The 19,780-nt window shown below is 49.4% G+C and overlaps 1 protein-coding gene across 3 annotated transcripts in view; it reads right to left on the bottom strand.

Moving 5' to 3' along the window:
- The window catches only part of COL15A1 (collagen type XV alpha 1 chain), a 103,424-nt gene that overhangs the window by 46,272 nt on the left and 37,372 nt on the right, over nt 1–19,780 (bottom strand). For 2 of the 3 annotated variants that reach the window (XM_061425787.1, XM_061425786.1), the window contains 7 exons: nt 18,467–18,547; nt 13,140–13,287; nt 9,726–9,835; nt 6,637–6,789; nt 5,519–5,671; nt 3,393–3,542; nt 2,736–2,876 (listed from right to left, as the gene is read on the bottom strand). In XM_061425787.1, coding sequence (XP_061281771.1) covers nt 2,736–2,876; nt 3,393–3,542; nt 5,519–5,671; nt 6,637–6,789; nt 9,726–9,835; nt 13,140–13,287; nt 18,467–18,547 — 936 coding nt within the window. The remainder of the gene's footprint in view (nt 1–2,735; nt 2,877–3,392; nt 3,543–5,518; nt 5,672–6,636; nt 6,790–9,725; nt 9,836–13,139; nt 13,288–18,466; nt 18,548–19,780) is intronic. The other variant, XM_061425788.1, reaches the window with a different exon arrangement.

Genomic DNA, 19,780 nt, shown 5'->3' with positions numbered 1-19,780 from the left:
TTTAAGGCCATACTTGCTGACATTTAGAAAGGGTATTTCCTTCCCGGGCTTTTGCATGTATCTATTTTTAAAATGTTAAGACCACACAGTATACTAAATTTCATAACCAACTTTTTTCGCTTAGCATTATACAGTATTTTCCTCTGTCATTAAATACTCCTAGTAAGTTTAATTTTAATAGCTGCATAATGTCCCATTATTTGAACATCCTTTAATTCAGTTAACTCCCCTATTGTTGGCTAAACTGTATCCAGTTTTCTTTTTCCATTAGGGACAATACTAAGATTAACATCCATGTACAGAAAGCTTTTTTTAATATAAGATTACCTCTTTTAGGATTGATTCCTAGAACAGAAGTGTCTGGGTCAACAAAATGCAATTTATGGTGTTTATATGTGTTGACACAGAACTTCTCAGAAGTAGTCAGTCACTGACACGGCCATCAGCATAGCTGGTCTCACCAGGCCCTCACCAAACACCAGCTTCTCAAAGCACAAAATATAAAGGATCTAAGGACAACTGAACCAGGCTGCCCAACAAATCAATGGCAAAAAGAACAAAGTAGGTGGCAGAAAATCAGACTAAAAGAGACTTAAGAGACACCAACCAAACAATGTAGACCCTGTTTGGATTCAGATCCAACCTAACCATAAAAAGGCATATTTAAATAGCCAGGGTATTAGATGATGTGAAGGAACCATTGTCAGCTTTGTTAGATGGATAATGACATCCGTTATCACCCACTGATGGATGATACTGTGGCAAAGGGAAAAAAGGTCCCAGATCAACCTTTTAATACACATTAATGTGTTTTTGAGTTAAATGATATGATGCTTGGGATTTGCTTTAAAACACTCCAGCCTTCCCTCCACTCCAAAAAGATAGCTGTAGGAGGTGGATAAAAGCAAGACATATTATGTTGCTGACTGATGTATATGAGGGGGTTTATTATACTATTCTAAGTCCTTTTGGGAATTTTTAGAGTTGCCATAATAAAAAAGTTTTAGAAAAAGGAGAACTGGCTCTACGTGAAGGCACATGGCCAGCCAGCACCGCTGCACCCGATGTGGCATCTCTGTGGGGAGAGGCAGTCTTGGGGTTTTGTGTGCTCCTTGGGGTGAGGACCAGAGGAGCAGAGGCACTTCATTTAGGGAGTCACAGCACAGGAGCTGGGGGCCACAGGCATCCAGCCAGCCTGGCAGGTTCCGTGTTCATTGCCCGGTCGAGTCTCCTGGGAGCACGAACCCTGGCACCAGGAGCTCCTCAACTGGCTGGGCAGTGGACTCAGACACCTGCAGCAACCTAAGCATCCAGGTGTCTCCAAGATGCAGAAAAGTTTAAAAACCAGAGCTCTTGCTCACCTTCTCCTTTTACAGAAAGCAACACCAAGACTCACCACAAGTCAGAACCTCAGCCTCCCGGCTCCCAACCTGGGGCCGCTTCACTACACCACACTCTCAGGGATGCTCCAGGGTATGAGCTTTGCAGGCCAGTATGCCTGGGTTCAAATCCTGGCCCTGGTCTTAGGGGCGCGCCACAACAGGCAGCTTCCTTTACCTAAATGTCACTCCCCTTGCCTGGGAAACAGAGATGACTCTCCTTGCACCAGAGAGTGGCGTTGTGCATAGATCAACTTGGAACCCAGAGTGCTTAATAAATGTCCATGCAAAAGGCTTATTTCTTGCCCCTTCACTGTGATTTCCTTGGGGATAGGAACAAGGTCATATTCATCTCAGTTTCCAAGTGTATAGACTGAAGACCCTGAGTTGCTGTGCATTGAGTCATGACAAGTGAATGAACAAAAAATAAAGAGACAGAGCAGTGCTTGGCAAGCACCAGGTGCTGGTGCAGTGGGCATTTGGGACTTTCAGCTGGCTCTCGGATGTACCATCCCATAGTCCCTCCAGTCCCGGGTCAGCACTGTGGCGGAGGGACCACGTGCCTGGAGGCTGACTCAAGGCTCTGAAAGCATGTGTGACCAAGTGCTACTCGGGGAACTGGCAAGCCCAAGCTGGTCACCAATGGAACACTTTCCTTTAAAAATATTGACACTTAAAGGGCAATTTAATTCCCCAGTTCACACAAGCCCATGCCGAGGACTGGCTCTGGGTTTCCCACTTCTAAAAGACAAAGTCACAGCCCTTAAGTAGTGACAACCTCACACCTGTGCACAGAACTTTCCAAACAGTCTCTGACCTGCATTTCTGACTTGACATCACAGCTACCCTCTTTTACAGATGAGGAAACTGAAGCCCCCAAAAAAGGATTTGCCTGAGGTCATATAGTTGCAACCCAGAATTATAGAAACTTGTGTTACACGGCACCTGAAGGTAATTGGACCCTCTCCCCACCCCAACACACACACACCTTTGATGCTTCTATTTCCTTTATAGTCTCTGCCACATCTTATAAGCTTTCTCACCTCCAGAATGGGAATCTCATGACATTTGAGATGGGCCTTTGTAGCTTTCGGCAGGTCTGCCTGTTGGACTCACTTCAGTTAAAGATGTGGGCAACTTGGGACACAGAGCCAGGTGCCCTAGGTTCTTACCTCGTGCTTTATCTCTACAGACTGCAGCTTCCTCATGTGTTCTCTCAAAAGCCCCAATTCTGCATGTTGCAAACCAAGATGAAAACCCACGCCCTTCCCATGACTCTGGCCTTTCTTTCCCTCCTCTGTAAGACTGGCCAAGTCAAATCTTCACACCTCTGTGTGAAGTGAAATCTTCACTTACCGGAGGGGCCCCGCTTTCAGGGGCTACTGAGGGTAAGGGGAGTGGGGGCCCCTCAGGGGGAGTGCTGCCCAATGCGTCTGCCCCAGCCGCAGTAAGGGGCTCCTCTGTCGTGGCTGCTGCTAAGTCTTCATCGCCAGGACCCTGAGAAGCCAAAGCAACATAAGGACTCGTGTCGCCTCACCCACAACGCCACACGCACACTGCTGCTGGGGAGTTTTGTCGACTGTCCTTTGAGTGGTGCTAGCCCAGTTTCAAAGCACTTGCCTACCTACAACTGTCATTACTCCCGACATACTCACCAAAGCACAGGTTCACGATCCTCTTCTGAAACGTGCATCTCCTCTAAGCCCTCCTCCCTAGCAGTGCTCACTGCCTCCCCTGATCCCAGCAACGCTGTCTAACTTTGGACCACGCTCTGAGAAAGTTCTCCTAAGACAAAGCTGGGCGTAGTAGGGTCAGGACCAAGCCTGCTCCCCTGACCCCCTCTGCCATGCTCCTCAGTTACATCCTGCCTCCCTCTGTTGGTGCCGACCTAAATCCGTGCCCTAACGAAGTCGCCTGTGCATATGGCTCTGGGAAGGCCAGCAACTGCTCCTGTCTCATGACCCTGACCTCCCTCCCCATTGTGAGCTGGAGAGGATGCTAGGAGACACCTACAGAAGTGACCCCTTGCTCGGAGGCCACTGTCGGTGTGATGAAAGCCAGGTCGTTGGTGGGGACCCCGCTGGCCTCTTCTTCCTCAAAAGTGCTGAGTGGCACATCTGTTGCAGCTGCTGCTGTTGTAGAGCCTTCTTCACTGATTGGACTCTGAAAGGAAATTGGCGCAAGGGATCATCCACCTCATCCATACCCCGGGTCGCTGGGTGTGTGACTGCAGGGAGGAAACTACTGAGGTCATCAGACAAAAGCATGGCCATAGCTCATCTAGCACCAGCCTCAGCCCACAGACCCCCAGAACTCCAGGCTTAGAATGCACCCCTCAGGTCATCCCCTCCCTGCCCCAGAGTCCCCTCCAAGACGTTTCTGCTGGATGCACATCTTGAGTAATGGGAACTCCCCACCTGCACAGGAAGCCCTTCTATCTCCAGACAGCTCTGCTAGCTTAGTTTCTTTTGAGTAAAGACTGGAACCTGATCCCTAGTTTTCTCACCCTGTGACAAGGGATTTGCCTTTAAGAGGAAGGAAAGGTAAGGGCGGAGGGAAGCAAGGCGAAGAAGAGGAAGAAAAAGAAAGGGCAGGTGGTAGTGATGATTAGTTAATTAAAATAATCCATGTAACCAGCAAGTGGCTTGGGGCGCTCCATCACCTGGTAGGGGCATGTCCTCTCCCCTGTAAAGTTTCCTTGTCTGGACATTAGTACCAGAGGTGAAAGGCTGAGAATGAATGTGTGGAAGGATCTCAAAGACCAGTGTTGGTATGTGACAGCCTGACGACCCCCTCCTTTCACGCACCCAGCAAACATCTACTGAGGCCCCAGCATCTGTAGGGATGCAGACAGATCTATGAGCAAGATGTGTGTGCTCCCCAGCCTCACAGAGCCCACAGCCCAGCTGAGCCAGAAATGAGCAATTTACCCAGACTATTCCTAATTACAATTGTGATGAGACCTTCCAAGGAGACATTCAGGGGTGCTGTGAATGTGTCTGACAGGCAGACTTCACAGCCTGGGAGGCGCCTTCCTAATAAAGTGATGTTTGAGCTGAACTCTAAGGATAAGCAGGAATTAAAGGAGGGAAGGAGGAGGAGGAAAAGGTCCAGGCAGATAAGAGAGGGGGGTGGGAGGGTTCTAAGGCAAGGAGGAGTGAGGCATGATCCAGAAATTGAAAAAAGACCAGTGAGGCTGGAGCACTGAGAGCAGGGACAGTGGCCCAAGATGTGGCCCCAAGGCTGGTGAGGCTGAACCCTGCAAGCCGTGGCGGCCAGGTGGGGGAGCAGGGCCTGCAAGGGGAACAGTGGGAAGCCTCCCACAGACAGCTGCCCCCACCAGGAGGAGCTGGGAGAGAGGGTGGAGGTGGCCAAGGGAGGCCTTAGCCATCGTCTGGGCTGGGGATGCGGTGGCTCGATCCAGGGGGCTGGCACTGGAGAAAGGTAGAAAGAGGCACAAGTGTGATATGTTGAGGCAGAAAAATCAACAAGACTTGACACATGACAGAATGTGGGAAGTATAGAAGAGGGAAGAGAATTCTGGATTTGGCAGCTGGTGGATGAGGACTCCATCATCTGAGACAGGAACTCAAGAGAATAAGGAGTCTAGGTTTGAATCTGTCGAGTCTGAAGGACGTGCAGGACAGCCATTATGACGGTGTTACAGGACAGACTTGCAGTGTCCTTGGATCCTTGCATCCTGCCTTCAGGAGATGGGAGTGTCTCTCCATGATGCCTGAAAGGAGGGTTGAGAAGGCCTGGCCAGGCCACTGGACCATGCCAGGGCTTGCTTGAACCTGGACCCTCCACTGTGCTCTGACCACCTGTGCTTGTGCCCAGAAATGGGCGTGGCTGTGGCCACCATCACCTCCTCTGTTCACACCCAGCACTCTTCCACTCCTGCTCCCAAGCCCTGCATCAGCCCTGAGCTGTCCCCATGCCTCCAGGGGCCACAGCACTCTCCACAGCACACTCATGGGCACCGGCAGACCCCACCTCTGAGGGAGTATTTGTCAGGTGCCCCCTCCCCATTCAGGTTCTTCTGGATTTGCTAGACAGAATGGAGACTGGCCCTCTCAGAAGGCTGGGATCTGCTCCCAGCTGTGACCCACAGCCTTCCAGCACTTTACACTCTTTACCAGAGTGACCATTTCTCCAGGGTCCTGTGTGGGCATAGGAAGGGTCAGTCCCCCGGTGGGCACGCTGCTGGCCTCTGCTTCCCTGGCAATGCTCACGGGCTCCTCGGCCTCCCCTGCTGCTGTCGCTGCTGAACCTTCTTCATTTTCTGGACCCTGAATAGGAAGACATCACCAGGGCCACCATCACTGACCTGCTGCACTATGGCTGGAAGGAACTGAACTGCCCTCCCTGAGGGCAGCAACCATCATTGTGACAGATCCGATGGATGTTTTCCAGGCCTTTACTCATTGGGATTCTTGGCAGGAGGTGGCGTCATTGACTACTCCTACAGCAAGGCAACATTCCTGTTCCAGACCTAGACATAGCCCCCAAACCCACCTGCCTACCTCCCGGCTTGTTTACTTCCTTCTTTCCCTACTTAGGAGTGAAGGGATCCAAGATCCTGCTGTGACTAGGTCACTTCCTCCGAAATGCCCTTCAGTGACTCCCCACTTCTGCTGAGCGTTCAGGTTCTTTTTCACAGCACCCCTCTGTGAGACCACGGGTGCTGTGAAAAAGAACTCTGAGGAACTCTGAGAGAGTTTCCTTAGAAACTCTCCAGCTGAGTTTCCCTTCCCCACTGCTCATGCCTGGCCCTGCAGGCATGCTGCACTTGGGTAGGTCTTTTGTGTTCATCTTGATGCCTCCAGCTTCTGCTCCCACTGGCCTACCTCCTAGAACACCTGTCTCACTCCCATCACGAGGCTACTTCTAAGCATCCCCCGGTCTCCCCTTCAGCATCCTTTACCCAGAAAGGCCTACTGGACCCCAAACTCTGGATTCTGGGCCCCCTATCTGTGCCTCTCCTATCTTACCTCTTCCCTCTCTGTCCCCCCAGGGGCTGGATCTGTCCTTCTCACCTGGTGCCCAGCATAGCGCAGTACTCTACAAACACCTGTTGAGTCAGTCAACAGAGGCCTGGGCCTCCAAATCTGAGTCTACTTGGACTTGGCCCCACAAGGCCATCGATCACTCTGTACTTTGCAAGCAGGTGAGGAAGACCAGTGACTGCTCCCATCCAAGACACCGCCAAACTCCAGAAACAAGTGAAGTAGAGCATGCACTCTGAGCTGCTTACCAGAGTGACCCCCTCCCCGGGGTCCTCAATGGGCATGGAGAGGGTCAGTCCCCCGGTGGGCACGCTGCTGGCCTCTGCTTCCCAAGCAGTGCTGATGGGCATCTTGGCCTCCCCGGCTGCTGCTGTTGCTGCCAAATCTTCTGTGTACGGACTCTGGGAACAAAGACATCACTAGGGACCAGATCACTTGCCCATAGCCCTGATCAAGATGGCTGTGGCTGGCAATTTGCATCTCTGTATCTTCTTTCCTCAAAGTACTTTCTTATCTATGAAGTTGCCCCAGCTCCACAAAAGCCCCCAGAATCCCTGTGGCAGGAGAGACTGCAAGGCCCCTGTGTCTTCCACCTAATTCCAAGCATCTGTTTGCCACACCAGTGACTGGGAGATCGCTGCCTCCTGAGACACCTGCTCGGGTACTAGATACTTCAGTCCAGCCCGGTCTGCCTCCCTGTGACCTCTCCTGCGTGCCCGTCCAGGAGCATAGGAACAGGGTGAGTGTCTTCCCCCACGACACTGCTTCAGAGATATGTAGGCAGAAACCCTGTCCTCCTCAGCCTTCTCAAGACTGGACACCACTCTCTTTCCCTGTGACTCAGTTTCCTTAGAAAATTCACAGGCAGATTCTCTGAAGGTTACACAGCAGGTGCAGGATATGATGAGAGAGAGCAACTTTTGCAGCTCGTGTCACCAAACCAACTGTGCTTTATCTCGGTTTCACAAAGGTTTGTTTTTTTTTTTTTAAAAATATTTGGGTGGGGTTTTGCTCTGTTTCATTGCAGAAAATAGTTCTTTTGATACTAAAAACACTAACCTGATCAGAGTTAGATTTCTTTGCTGAAAGACTTAGAGCCTATAACCAGAATACAGAGAGGAGCATTTCCCAAACCCACTGGGCTACAGAACTCTTTTCCCATATAACATTAAATCCTTATAGAATTATTGTCCCCCCAAAAAAGAGAAAAGATGATGTCATAGGATTTTAACATATTATTGACCAGGGGATTTTTGCAGAAACTAAAGCCTTTGGTTGGCAATTTGTTATATAAGTGAATATTGAAACACTCCAGTCAATAATGTTTGGGCAGCAAAAGACGCATTAATACATCTTTGGTTAATAAGTTGTTAAAATGAGATTTTATTCTGACTCAGTGTCAGCTAAAGTTCCAAAGGGCAAGTATAATTCAAGAGGCTCCAGATAACCTCTGTTAACCTCTAAAAAAAAAGAGCCAGACCACGTATGTGGGACATGCACAGAGACAATGAAAGGAAACAGAATCAGTTCTATCCTATCCTATTGATATTTGCCCTCCACCTGCCTCCGGGCTATGTAAGAAAAGGGAAAGAATTCATTTAGGGGCTAAGCAATTAGAGAACAAGAATTCCTTTCGGCAGTTTCCTAGTGGCCTAGTGGATGGGAATCAGCCTACCAACGGAGGACACAGGTTTGATCCCTGGTCCAAGAAGATTCCACGTGCTGCTGGGCAGCTAAGCCTGTGCACCACAACTACTGAGCCTGTGCTCTGGAGCCTGGGAATTCAATTACTGAAGTCCACTTGCCTTCGAGACTGTGCTCTGCAAAAAGGGAAACCACCACAATGCCAAGCCCATGCACTGCAATGAAGAAACCCTGGCTCATCATAACTAGTGAAAGCAACGAAAACCCAGCACAGCCAAAAATAAATAAATAAACTAAAAAAATTATTTAAAAAAGATTCCTCTAGAGACAATTTTCTGTGTGCTGTGGCTTCCCCCCACCCTCCACCATTTGTTAAGCAGAATACATAGTCCTCGGACTTTGGGAGACAAAGGGACTGGTGTTTGATTCCTCTAGGGAAATACCAAAGGCAAAAGCAGGCAGCCATCTAGACTCAGAGTGAAGAGAGAGAGAGACAGAGAGATAACTGTCCTGCTGTTGCTTTCCTGGTGATAGAATGGTAACAACCGCTCCAAAAAGAGCCATTAAAGCCATCCTGAGATGAACTCAACCCACAGGGCCCCCTAGAGGTTCAGGGTGACCAGAGGGTGGAAGCCCAGGAAGAAGTTAAAAGGTCAAAAATGGACTTGGGTCCTAGATCCCTTACAGGGACCTCTGGGGAATCACAAAAGCCCCCATGAGAGAATATTCTAGCAATAAGACATCTTCCCCACAAAAGGCCCAGATCACAGTCTGACCAGACACATAAAACTGTGCCGTTTTCTCCAGATGGGCCAGGCTCTGCAGATGTCGAAAACAGCTGCTGGAGGGTGGGTAATGATGAGAGAGAGGAGAAAGAAGTAAGAAAATAGACAGGAAGTTCCTGTGCTTCCTTCCCTGCCTGGCTCCTGGTTGTATCTGTATTTTTATTGATTTTTTTATATTATGCTGGACTGGATTTTGGAAATACCTGTGAAAATAGGTTGTTTACCAGACAGTGACTGGGAAAGGAGTGTCTTGAATTTTCGTCCCAGGATAGGGGAAGGAATGAGCTGACACACCGTTCTTAGCAAAGGTCAGAGGTAAGAAGGTTCTGAGTTGGAGAAGGAAATGGCAACATACTCCAGTATTCTTGCCTGGATAATTCCAAGAACAGAGGAACCTGGCAGGCTACAGTCCATGGTGTCTCAGAGACGGACACGACTGAGCGACTAACACAGAGGAGAGAAACATAATATGTTTTAATTTGGCACCCTCCCATGCCCAGCATTTTAAACAACTGGCTTTGCATGTGTAAAAGCCAATTTCCAAACAATACAGTGGACACACTGCAAAAAATCTGATTCTGTCCTGAAGGGGCTCAAAGGGCGGAAAAGGCTGTGCATCTTCACAACAGGAGGGAGTCAGGTTCTGTGTTGAGAGCCCAGTATTCACCTCTGGGGAGGTCTGAGGACCGGCCTGAGCTGTGTCTCCTCCCCTGTCCTGGCACATCCTTGGGGAGCATCTTGGGCCCTGGGACTCCCACCTCCTCTGTACCAGAAAGAGGGAGGCAGTCTCCATGGTGTTCAACTAAAACTCTTGCAGCCTTCTGCAGTGCCCAAGACAAGTCACCATCAGGTCTGAAATAAGCAAGCAAATGTACTACCGACTTACATGAAATTTACCATTCACTCACCTCTTCAGTGACATGAAGGAAGACCCCATCCCCTGAGCCAGTGTCTGCAGTCGGGGAACCGTCCACAGTCTGAACTGCCTCCAGTGTATCATTCAGGATCTCACCAGACCCTACAGGAAGCAGGCATTTTTCAATGAGTAACTGCACTTTGCAAGTGAAAAAGAATGAGGTTTCTTTTCATCTATGACTTGAAAAGATGTTCGTAATACAGGATTAAGAGGGAAAAAGTGCTGCAGAAAGACAGACGCTGAAAGGCAGTATTGCAAGGTGGTTTCAATTACAGGCTCCAGCATCAACTGTAGGGTGAGAACCCAGCGCTGCTGTTCACTAGGCATGTGACCTGTGGCAAGTCATTTAACTTGTGGCTCAGGCTGCTTGCCTATAAAGAAGGGATCGTAATTCCTATCTCATAGAGTCATTTTGAAGATTATGTGTTACAAAGATTAATTAAGCTAACATAAGAAAAGCATTGAGGACGGTGCCTGACATACAGTTAGCGATGGATAAATGTTCATTGTTAGTGTGGTTCTATATTTGTAAAAGGAAAAAAATATACGTATGAGAATACACGCTTCATTATCATTAGATATATCATCATCAATATGTAATTAATATATTATTATACATAACATATAAAATATACAGATACATACATATATATGTGTGTGCAGATAAACCACACATACTAAGCTAAACCACAGTACTTAATATTGGTTTCCTCCAGAGGACAGGAGAGGAAACTACCATTTTTTTGGTTCGTACAACTCTGCATTGATTGAACTGTTACCGCAAGCACATATTTCTTTTGCAATTTAAAAAGCAAATGGAGTCCTAAAGCAAAGAAAAAGACATTAAACTACACAAATGCTTGCCTGTTATGGGCTATGTCCCAGGCTAACTCGTGCCATGCACTCCTCCCTGGAATCCTCTGGCTGGCCCATCGGTGCTCCCTACAAGGACCTCCCACCACCTCACAGTCGGTGGGCAGAACCAAGGTAGGAGTCCCATGTTTTCAGTCTCCCCATTGTCACCCCACGGCATGTGTTCTGCTCTGATCTGCATATTAGTACCTTGTGATTATTAGTCCCATTTTGCAGAGGAAGAACAAGGTCCCACACAAGAGGCTGGGAGGGGCCCTAAAGCCAGCCATTTACACACATGCTGTGCTCAGCCATATCCCGAGGTAAGGACGGTGTCGAAGGGAGATGCTGAACTATTCAAGGGAAGCTGTGCCCGTGTGCACTTTAAAAAACGGAATGTCCTGGAGTCATCAGCCCCTCACCAGTCACTCTCTCATTCTCCCTACTCTGGCCACCAGAGGGTGCTGTGCAAGCAGCCAGAGGGACCCCAGGCCTCTGCTTCCCCACCCCTTGAAGAATGAAGGTGAGGATGGCTCAAATGTCCTGTGCCGGGATGGTGTCAGCGACCCTTGGAATACAACTCTTGGGAGGCTTTCCCTAGCCAGAGTTGGGGCTCGGGGTCCAGCTCCTTCCTCTAAAGATCTCGAGCCAGCTCTGCTGTTTCCGCTTGGCCTCTGTCTGCCACAGAAGGAATCTGGCAGATGCTGGGAACAGGCGAGCTGCGCTCAGACTGGGTCCCACCTCCTACGCACTCACTTCTCAGTCTAGGAGAGGCCACGCCTCCCAACCCCGCAGTCTCTGCCCTCGCCTTGCTCCTCTCTCTGAGATTCTAATCACGCCCTGGAGAGCAGCATGCGCAGCTCACAAACCACTTCCATACCCGCAGCGGCAACATTCAACCCTCTCATCCACCCGGGAGGCAGGGGTTGTGAATGCTCCCAGTGGACTGAGGAGGAATCCAAAGCTTGGAAAAGTTGAGCAGCTTGCCCAGACAGCAAATAGGTGGCTGAGCAGGGCTTTCGTCCAAAGGGTCTACTCTCAGCCAGCAGTCTTTCCATAGCTACACCCTGACTCCTTGCTGGTATTGTGACTTTATTAAATTATTATACCATTTTTTAAATTCAGTACTGTATACCTTCTCTCACGAACAGACTTTCCAAGTTTACTTGCTAAAATAACATTCATTTACTGATGAAAGTAAAAGTGTTAGTTGCTCAGGCTTGTCTCACTCTTTGCAACCCCATGGACTGTAGCCCACCAGCTCCTCTGTCCAGGGGATTCTCCAGGCAAGAATACTGGAGTTGTTAGCCATTTCCTTCTCCAGGGGATCTTTCTGACTCAGGGATCGAACCTGGGTCTCCTGCATTGCAGGCAGATTCTTCACCATCTAAGTCATTTTTTTAGACTTATAAAATACAGAAGAAAAAAGAAAATGAAAACCACCTATAATCATGCCTACTCACAACATTTTGTTGTATATCATTCTAACACACACACACATACAAACACACACACAGCTCTATATGGCAATATATAAATAGATATAAGTAACACATATTCAAATTTAGGGTCATAGCACACACATAGTTTTGAAAGCTGCTTTTCCTTCAGAGTTCACCATGACCATGTCCCTGGGTAATTAAATCTTCTGTGTCACCAGTTCCAGGGCTGCATGTGTGAATATGGGGGGGTCTTGCACCTAAATTTCGGTGCTCTGGTGTTGGCTATAACTTACTTCAATTTGAATGGCTACCCCTCTGATAAAGAGCAGAAAATGCAGGTTGATCTCAGGCTATGGGCACATGTCCAGCTGCTGCCTGGGGGATCTGTCAGACCCTGGACTTCTGCCGGGGCTCCTCTGTATGGCTGAGCAATGGTGAGAGCCTTGGATGGGTAACCAGGAGGCCAGGCTTGCTGATAACCTCCTGGGTGTCTGCCATTCTCTGGCCATTCGTTAGTTTCCGATAAGTGCCAACAGGAGTTTAGATGGCCTGATCCTCTGAGAGTCAGTGAGTTTGTGGCCAAGGCTGGAAAGAGTAGGGATTCTGGAGTCAGGCCTGAGTGTTGGCTCAGTTCCACCACTCACTAGCTGTGTGACTGTGGACACGTTGCTCACCTTTCCAAGCATCGGTTTTTCCATCTGTAAAATCCTGGCTAATACTACCAACTAGGAGATGTGTTGTAGGGATTGGAGAGGAAGTATATAACACTTGGCACACAGTAGGTATTTAATAAACAGTCACAGTGATCACAAGCTTTTCACACTCCAGGCCCTCCTAGAGGGGTGGAGTCTGGGGGTTAAAAGTGCTTGGTATCAAGATTAAATGCCAGCTCTGCCATTTATGAGCTGTACAATCTTAGCTGGGTGACATCACTTCTCCATGACTTGACTTCTCCATCTTATCTGTAAGGTGAGGATGATTGCAGCTCCTTACTCAAGGTTGAAGGGAAAGTCAAGTGAGATGCTCCACACACACATCATCTATACATAAACACATCGCCCAGTCATCACTCAACATAACCCACTGAGTATGAAGAAGCTCCAGGGACTTGCCTTGCTCGGGGCTGCTGTGCGGGTCAGCACTCAAGTTGCTGGTTTCCTTGGTCCCTTCAGGTACAGGTTCACCAGAAAGCTCTGCATCCTCAGAGGCAGGGGATGGAGTTGGAGGTGTGTGTATGGGTTCAACTTCTGCTTCTTTAGACTGCAGGGAGGAAACATGAGACCCAAAAGGATTTACTTGGCATGAGAGCAGGAAAGACGGCAGTGAGTATCACTGGAGAAAACAGTATCTCCACAAAAGCTGAGTAAACCCAGAAAGCCTTATCTTGCCTATTGTGTACCTAGGTCATCACTGATCTTCCTCAGTCCCTGAAAAAGGTGCATGTTGGGGTAATTAAATGTTGTTCAGTTTACAGCGAGACCCTGCTACTCTTGGATGAAGCTCTTGGAGCACAGAGATCACATTCCTGTGATCCCTGCATCCCAGGCCAGCACAGAGGAGGTGCTCGGTAAAGATGTGTTAGAGGGAGGAGACAGAGGAAGGGATGGAGGAAGGAAGGATGGGAGGAAGGGGGGGAAGGAGGGTGGGAAGAAGGAAGGAAGAGAGGGAGCGGGGGGAAGAGGGCTGTGTTCAGCGAAAGCTGGATAAATCCAATCCCAGATGTATACTAATAACGCATGCCTATGAAAATAAAAGACAGGTATGGTTTCCTTTCTAGGAAACTTCAGTTTCTTTGCAGCTTTTTCAAAGTCAACCTATATCTTAACCACCTTTGCCAACTAGGAAACAACAAACAAAAAAACCAATAGTTGGAAACAACAATTCAGACATCTAGGTAGGAATCCTGATAAAGGGTAGCAAAGGTCATCCCCAGACCCAGAGTCAAACAGCAGTTCCTGTGACCCAGGGCTCATCAGGGGTCAGACAGTCTCATCATTTTCTGAGCTCAAGGGACTGGGGTGAACAGAAGGATCCTGCCAACCAGTGTTGGGTCTGTGGTAAGAACAGGAAATAACTAAGACATTAAGGTTTCAGGGTAAATTTCTTACCACAACCATCACTTACCTATCCTGACTAATAACAGAAAGCTATTTCCTTAATGTCAGAACCTAGTATATAAATGATGAGTCTCTGGTCCATCAGAAAAGCAAGATTCTTATGGGCCCCATAACTTAGGACTTAATGGTTCAGTTCTCATAATCAAACTCAGGTCAAATCCCAACTCTCCTCTTATTAGCTATGTTATGTTGAGTAAGTCATATAACTTACTGAGCCTCAGCTTCCTCCCCTATAAAATGGGGAGGAATAATATAATAATAATAAAATAATAACTACTTAAAAGGTATAAAATGCATGGAGGTGCTTGGTACAGGGCCAGGTCCAAATCATGAGCCCATAAATGGTAGCCATCATCCACATCACTAGATGTGATTTCTCTGGGTATTGATATTAAAGGTAATAATTATGTTTTTGCTCATCTGCACTTGTTTTTTCAATTATGAATATGGAATATTTCTGTACTAAAAAAAAAAGATGTAGTTTACTGTACTCTAGAGTTTCCAAGGTGAGAGCAAGGATGGAAGGCTTCAAGAAGTTGAGCCTTAAGAAGAAACCGTTTCAGAAAGCAGGAATGGAGGAAGGCATTGAGGTAAGAAGGGACAAAGCACTGACAGGGCCTGACAACCTGATCTTGGAGAGGGCTGGAGGAGTAGCAGGGGGATGAAGCCTGGGGAGGCAGCAAGAGGGACGGGACTGGCTCTTAGGTGAGAAGTCTGGGCTTGTAAAGGAGCAACAAACAGCATCCTTTGGGTAGCAGGATGGGGGGATCCGGGCAGGTGTGAACTTTAGGGAGTTCACCCTGGTGTTAATGAGAGCACGGATCTGGGGTGTTGAGGTTTAGGCCAGGAGACCAGGAGGATGCACTAAAGAAGGCTGGTGAGGCAGGACCAGGAGGGGTAGTGGGAGCGGGACACAGGCACGCTCCCACCCAAGGAGAGGCTGGGAAGAGCACCAAGAACTCCTCATTCCCAGCTGTACAGTGATCCAGCAGAGCAGTAAGCACCTCTGCCCCAGGCAGGTCCTCTCCTCTCCTCTCCCTGCCAAGGGTCCAGGGGAAGCCACTTCACATGGTTCCCTGATGGGGCCAAGAAAGCCCGTGTTTATCCTGGAGCAAAGCTGCTGGTGGCTGGAAGCCAAGTGGCTTCATAAGGGACATGGGATTGGAGATGAGGCAGGTAGGGCAGGTCAGGGTTCAGGAAACACAGGACAGTCAGGAAAGGGTGGGATAAGCTTAGTAACTCAATGTGGCAAATGCTGGGTTACAGGGAATCACTGACTCCAGCCTGTCAGCTGAAAACCTCTTTAGATAAACTCCCACCAAGGCAGCCATGAAGCCTGGGTTCAAGGCAGAGCTGATGAGCCAACTCTTGGTGGTCAGGGTCAGGGGTCCTGCCTCCAACAGGCTGCTGCTGGTTTTCAGGGGTTAGTGTAGATGGAGAACCAGTGTGGCCTGTGACAAAATGCGAATGTTGAGTCTTTAATTTTAAATTAAAATGTGGTAATTTGCTGGCCCTCATTCAACACATATTTCTTGAGGCCCTACTGTGTTCCATGGCTTACCTGATCCCTGGGATATGGAAATGAATTAATAAGAAGGGCGTCTGTCCTTGAACTGTTGGACAATCGGGGAGACACAGACCCAGGCACTACTCGCTGTGAGATTACAGGATGGAGAGCCACACATGAGGAGGGGACCGAGGCCGTGGCCGCCAATGAGGGGCTTTGGACTGGACCCTGAAGGAGTGGGAACTGGCCAGGTAGAGATGGGATGGGGGAGGGCCCGCCTGGCAAATGGAACCGCAGGAGCCAAGGCATGGACGAGGGGTGAAAGGGCCGGGTGTGCTGGGGATCTGTGAGCCTTGGGTGTCACTGGAAGAGAGGTCCTGGATGTGGAAAAGAATCCTCTGCAGAGCTTTGAGTAAGACAGACCCTCGATCTCACTCCATTCATTCACGAATCTGAACGTCTGGGCACGCGCCCAGGCAAGGGGCTTTTTTTAAGACCGACTCCTAGTTCCGCCCACCCCCCACCCCACCCCATACATACACACAGTATAGATAAACACATACATACACACACAGACATATACACACACATATACACACACATACACACACACACACACACACACACTCAGGACTCTGATGCACAGCCAGGGCTGAGAACCATACGGTATTAATTCTAACTCAGCAAAGATAGAGCTTTCCAGAAATGGAAAGGTGTGTCAGCAGACACTGACTTAGCAGGAGGAAGAATGGGGCAGCAGGGACTCCTACCCTAAATGGGGAAGGAGGTGAGGAGGGGCTGGCTTTTTAAGTCCCTGACCGCTCAGGCAGTCCATGATTCAGTCTGAGGGTCATGGTTTGTATCTTAGAGGGTGGCAGGTTGCAAAGGGTGAGGACAGGGAAGTGAGATTCATTCCAAGAGAAAAGCCAGATAGAGAAGGGAGGGGAACGTCTGAGCCAAAGAGGGAAATTCCCCCGTCCTGGGGTGGGGAGCCGGGGGAGGGAGTTTTCCAGGGGAGGGTGAAAGGGGGGGCAGTCCCCAGTTTGGGGCTGATGTGACTGACTGTGGCCTGGACCCAGGCTGGAAACCCGGCTCTGCCGCCTCCAGACTGCACATCCTCAGGCAAAGCTTTGCACTCCCGTGCCTCCCCCGGGGAACGAAAGGAAAACACCGCCCTGCGAAAGAGGTTACAGCTGTGCCTGACCCGCCTCCACCTCCATGGCGTCCCATGCTCTTAAGCCCCGCTTCAAGTCCGTCCCTCAGGACCACCTTGGGTTATTAGTCTCTCTGCCCGAGTCAGCCTCACTCCTAGCTGTGAGCTGGTACACTGGGGGGCAGCATCAGACCAGAAAGCCTAGAGGACCATGGCTCTGTGCCCTGCTGCCCTACGTCCTGGACATGCCAGTGGGGTGGCCAAGGGATGATGGGCTCATGGGACTGCAACACTGCTCAGCACAGCTACCCCGAGTCACCACCCAGGCAGGCACCTTGGACCCTTCACTTTCTCCATCACAGCTACCCCCAAATTGGCTGTGGTCCTGGGGGGGGCACCCCTGCAACACCACCCCGGCCAGCAGCACAAGGTCATGGCCAAATCCTTGATGGGGCATAATGGGACTTGTGCTTTAGCCTCAGCTCAGCCACACACCCTAGGCCCAGTCTCTTTCCTTCTTTGGACCTCACAGTTTGTTCAGTAGTACCAAGGGCAGTTTTCTGTACATCTCTGAACAGGAAGAGGTGACCGTTAAGGCCCTCTCACAGTAACAGACTCTGGTCTTATTCTGCCCCACCCACACCTCTGTCTCCGGAGGTCTGTGATTTATAGCCTCTGCCTTCTTTCCAGCTCCCTGCTTTCTTCCATCAGAGATGTGTCCATAGACTGAGCCAGACCAGTCTAGGAGATGGCTGGGGCTTCCGTGTTCAGTGACTCAGACACTACTGGCTGTTTTTATTAGAACAGGCTCCTTGGTGTCTCCACAGTCTGATTCAATGCTTTCAAAACCACTTCCTTGTCTCGGCCACAGGGCACATTCCCAGGAGGGAGGAGGCCCACACCACCGCTGCCTTTCCCATGGGACCAGAAATGAGCTCCTAGGAGGGCTCTGCATCTCACAGGAGTGAGGGCCCCAACTTCCCTCTCATAGCCAGAGCCCCGAACAAGTGCGACAACAGCCACTTCCCTTGTGCCAGGCACTGGGCCGAGACCTTTTCCTTGCACAGCCTCATCGGACCTCGCAAGGACCCCACAAGATAGCACTCTGATTATTGTTTGGTGGAAGAGGGGCTGAGGCTCAGAGAGGCTGAGTAAGTCACCTAAGCTCACACAGCTGGGAGGCGATGGAGCAGAGTTCGCCTTTGGAAAGCCCTCCCCTGGTCACAGCACAGGGTGGCACCTGGGTATCGGCGTTCCCCTACACTGAGTGAAGTGAAGTGAAGTCGCTCAGTTGTGTCCGACTCTTTGCGACCCTGTGGACTGTAGCCTACCAGGCTTCTCCATCCATGGGTTCTCCAGGCAAGAATACTAGAGTGGGTTACCATTTCCTTCTCCAGGGGATCTTCCCGACCCAGGGATCAAACCCGGGTCTCCCGCATTGGAGGCAGACGCTTTAACCTCTGAGCCACCAGGGAATCCCCCTACACTGAGGATTTTGCAAAATGCCCACTGGCCAGTATTTTCCTGACTTCCCCAGGTGAGCTGTCGAATGAAGTCACAGATGTGAGGACAGAGACTTCAGACCAAGTCTGGGTCCTCTTGGACAATGCCTAGCCCTCTAAAAGCTGACCAAGATGACATAGCACAGTACCCAGTACTCACTGGGGCTTGAGTGTAGGTGACTGCTTCCAAGATCTCAGCTACTCCATCTGTCTCCTGGAGCCCGCTGGTCTCTCCAGATGCCTGTGTGGAGACAAATCATGTGGGCAGAGGGGGAGAAAAGTTGATAACTGGGGAGTCATAGAAACAGACTCCTATGGAGAAGCAGGGTGCATGTAAAAGGAAAGATGTAGATGGAGGTGTACAGAGAAAGTGGGGTGAAGGGGAAAGCATGTGATTGAGCCATTCTTTTTGTCTCCTTCCACATTTTATTGCTCAAACAAAAAATACAATCAATGTAGTCTCTCCAACATACCTACTTACATTTTGCCCAAGTGCCCTCCTATCTTGATCAAAAGGCACTCCCTCTGTGCTGACTGTCATCAGAATTTCTCACTGGGAACCACTATATTTGAAGAACATCCTCCTCTTGTTACCTAGTCTTCACAATTAGCCCCCTGATGGCAGCCAGGACACCGTGTGCCATGATTTTGTAACCTGCTTGTGGACCCTTGGATTGTTTCTGTTTGTTCAATATTAATAGCACCATAGAGATGAAGCAATATATACACACAAGTTTTCCCTTCTCTCAGCATCATGGGAATGCCAGGCTGGAATCATGGACTCGAGGAGAGCAAATATTCTCCCAGGGCCAAGTTCTACCTCTGAGGGGCTGGCTGTCCAAGTACACTGGCAACATTTTTTACTGAATGAATGAAAGAAGTTTATGCTTAGCTTTGGGGCTGACAGATAGAGGATATGAAGGTCTACGAATACGCCATGCTCTGCTGGCCTATGACTTTCCTTCTTTGTGCGGTGTCTTCTGCTGGGAATACCTTTTCTTCTTCATCTGGCTGACTCTTGCTTGTCACTGATCAGGTATCAACTCCCTCCTGACTGGCTTCCTGTTCTTCCTCTTCCACCTTCCTGCCCCCGCCTGACTTGTAGAATTTGGGTCTGAGGACCAATTACACTCAGGTCTATCACTGCTTTTGGGTATGTCTGAGCATCTTGAGGATGCAGACGGTCCCCAGTTCATCTCTTTATCTCCCGCATCTCCCCAGGTCGGTCACCTTGCAGGTACTCAGTCAATCCTGGAGGGAGGGGGAGGAAGGAGGAAGAGGGAAAAGGAGCCATCTTTTTTTTCCTGCTCACCACCCCCTTTAATTGAGGAACTGATTCATTTGCCAAGCATAAAAGCTAAATTTAGGTTTGTTTTTATAAGAATTTACATTCAGAATGTCTTGGAGTTTTAACTTTTATTTTAGAATCCTGACACCCTTTCTTGGCAGGAAGTCTGGAAACCAGGCCATTGAC

Source organism: Bos javanicus, chromosome 8 (genome assembly GCF_032452875.1).
Source record: "Bos javanicus breed banteng chromosome 8, ARS-OSU_banteng_1.0, whole genome shotgun sequence".
Taxonomy (NCBI): Eukaryota; Metazoa; Chordata; class Mammalia; order Artiodactyla; family Bovidae; genus Bos; species Bos javanicus.
This window is presented reverse-complemented; position numbering and strand designations above follow the sequence as displayed.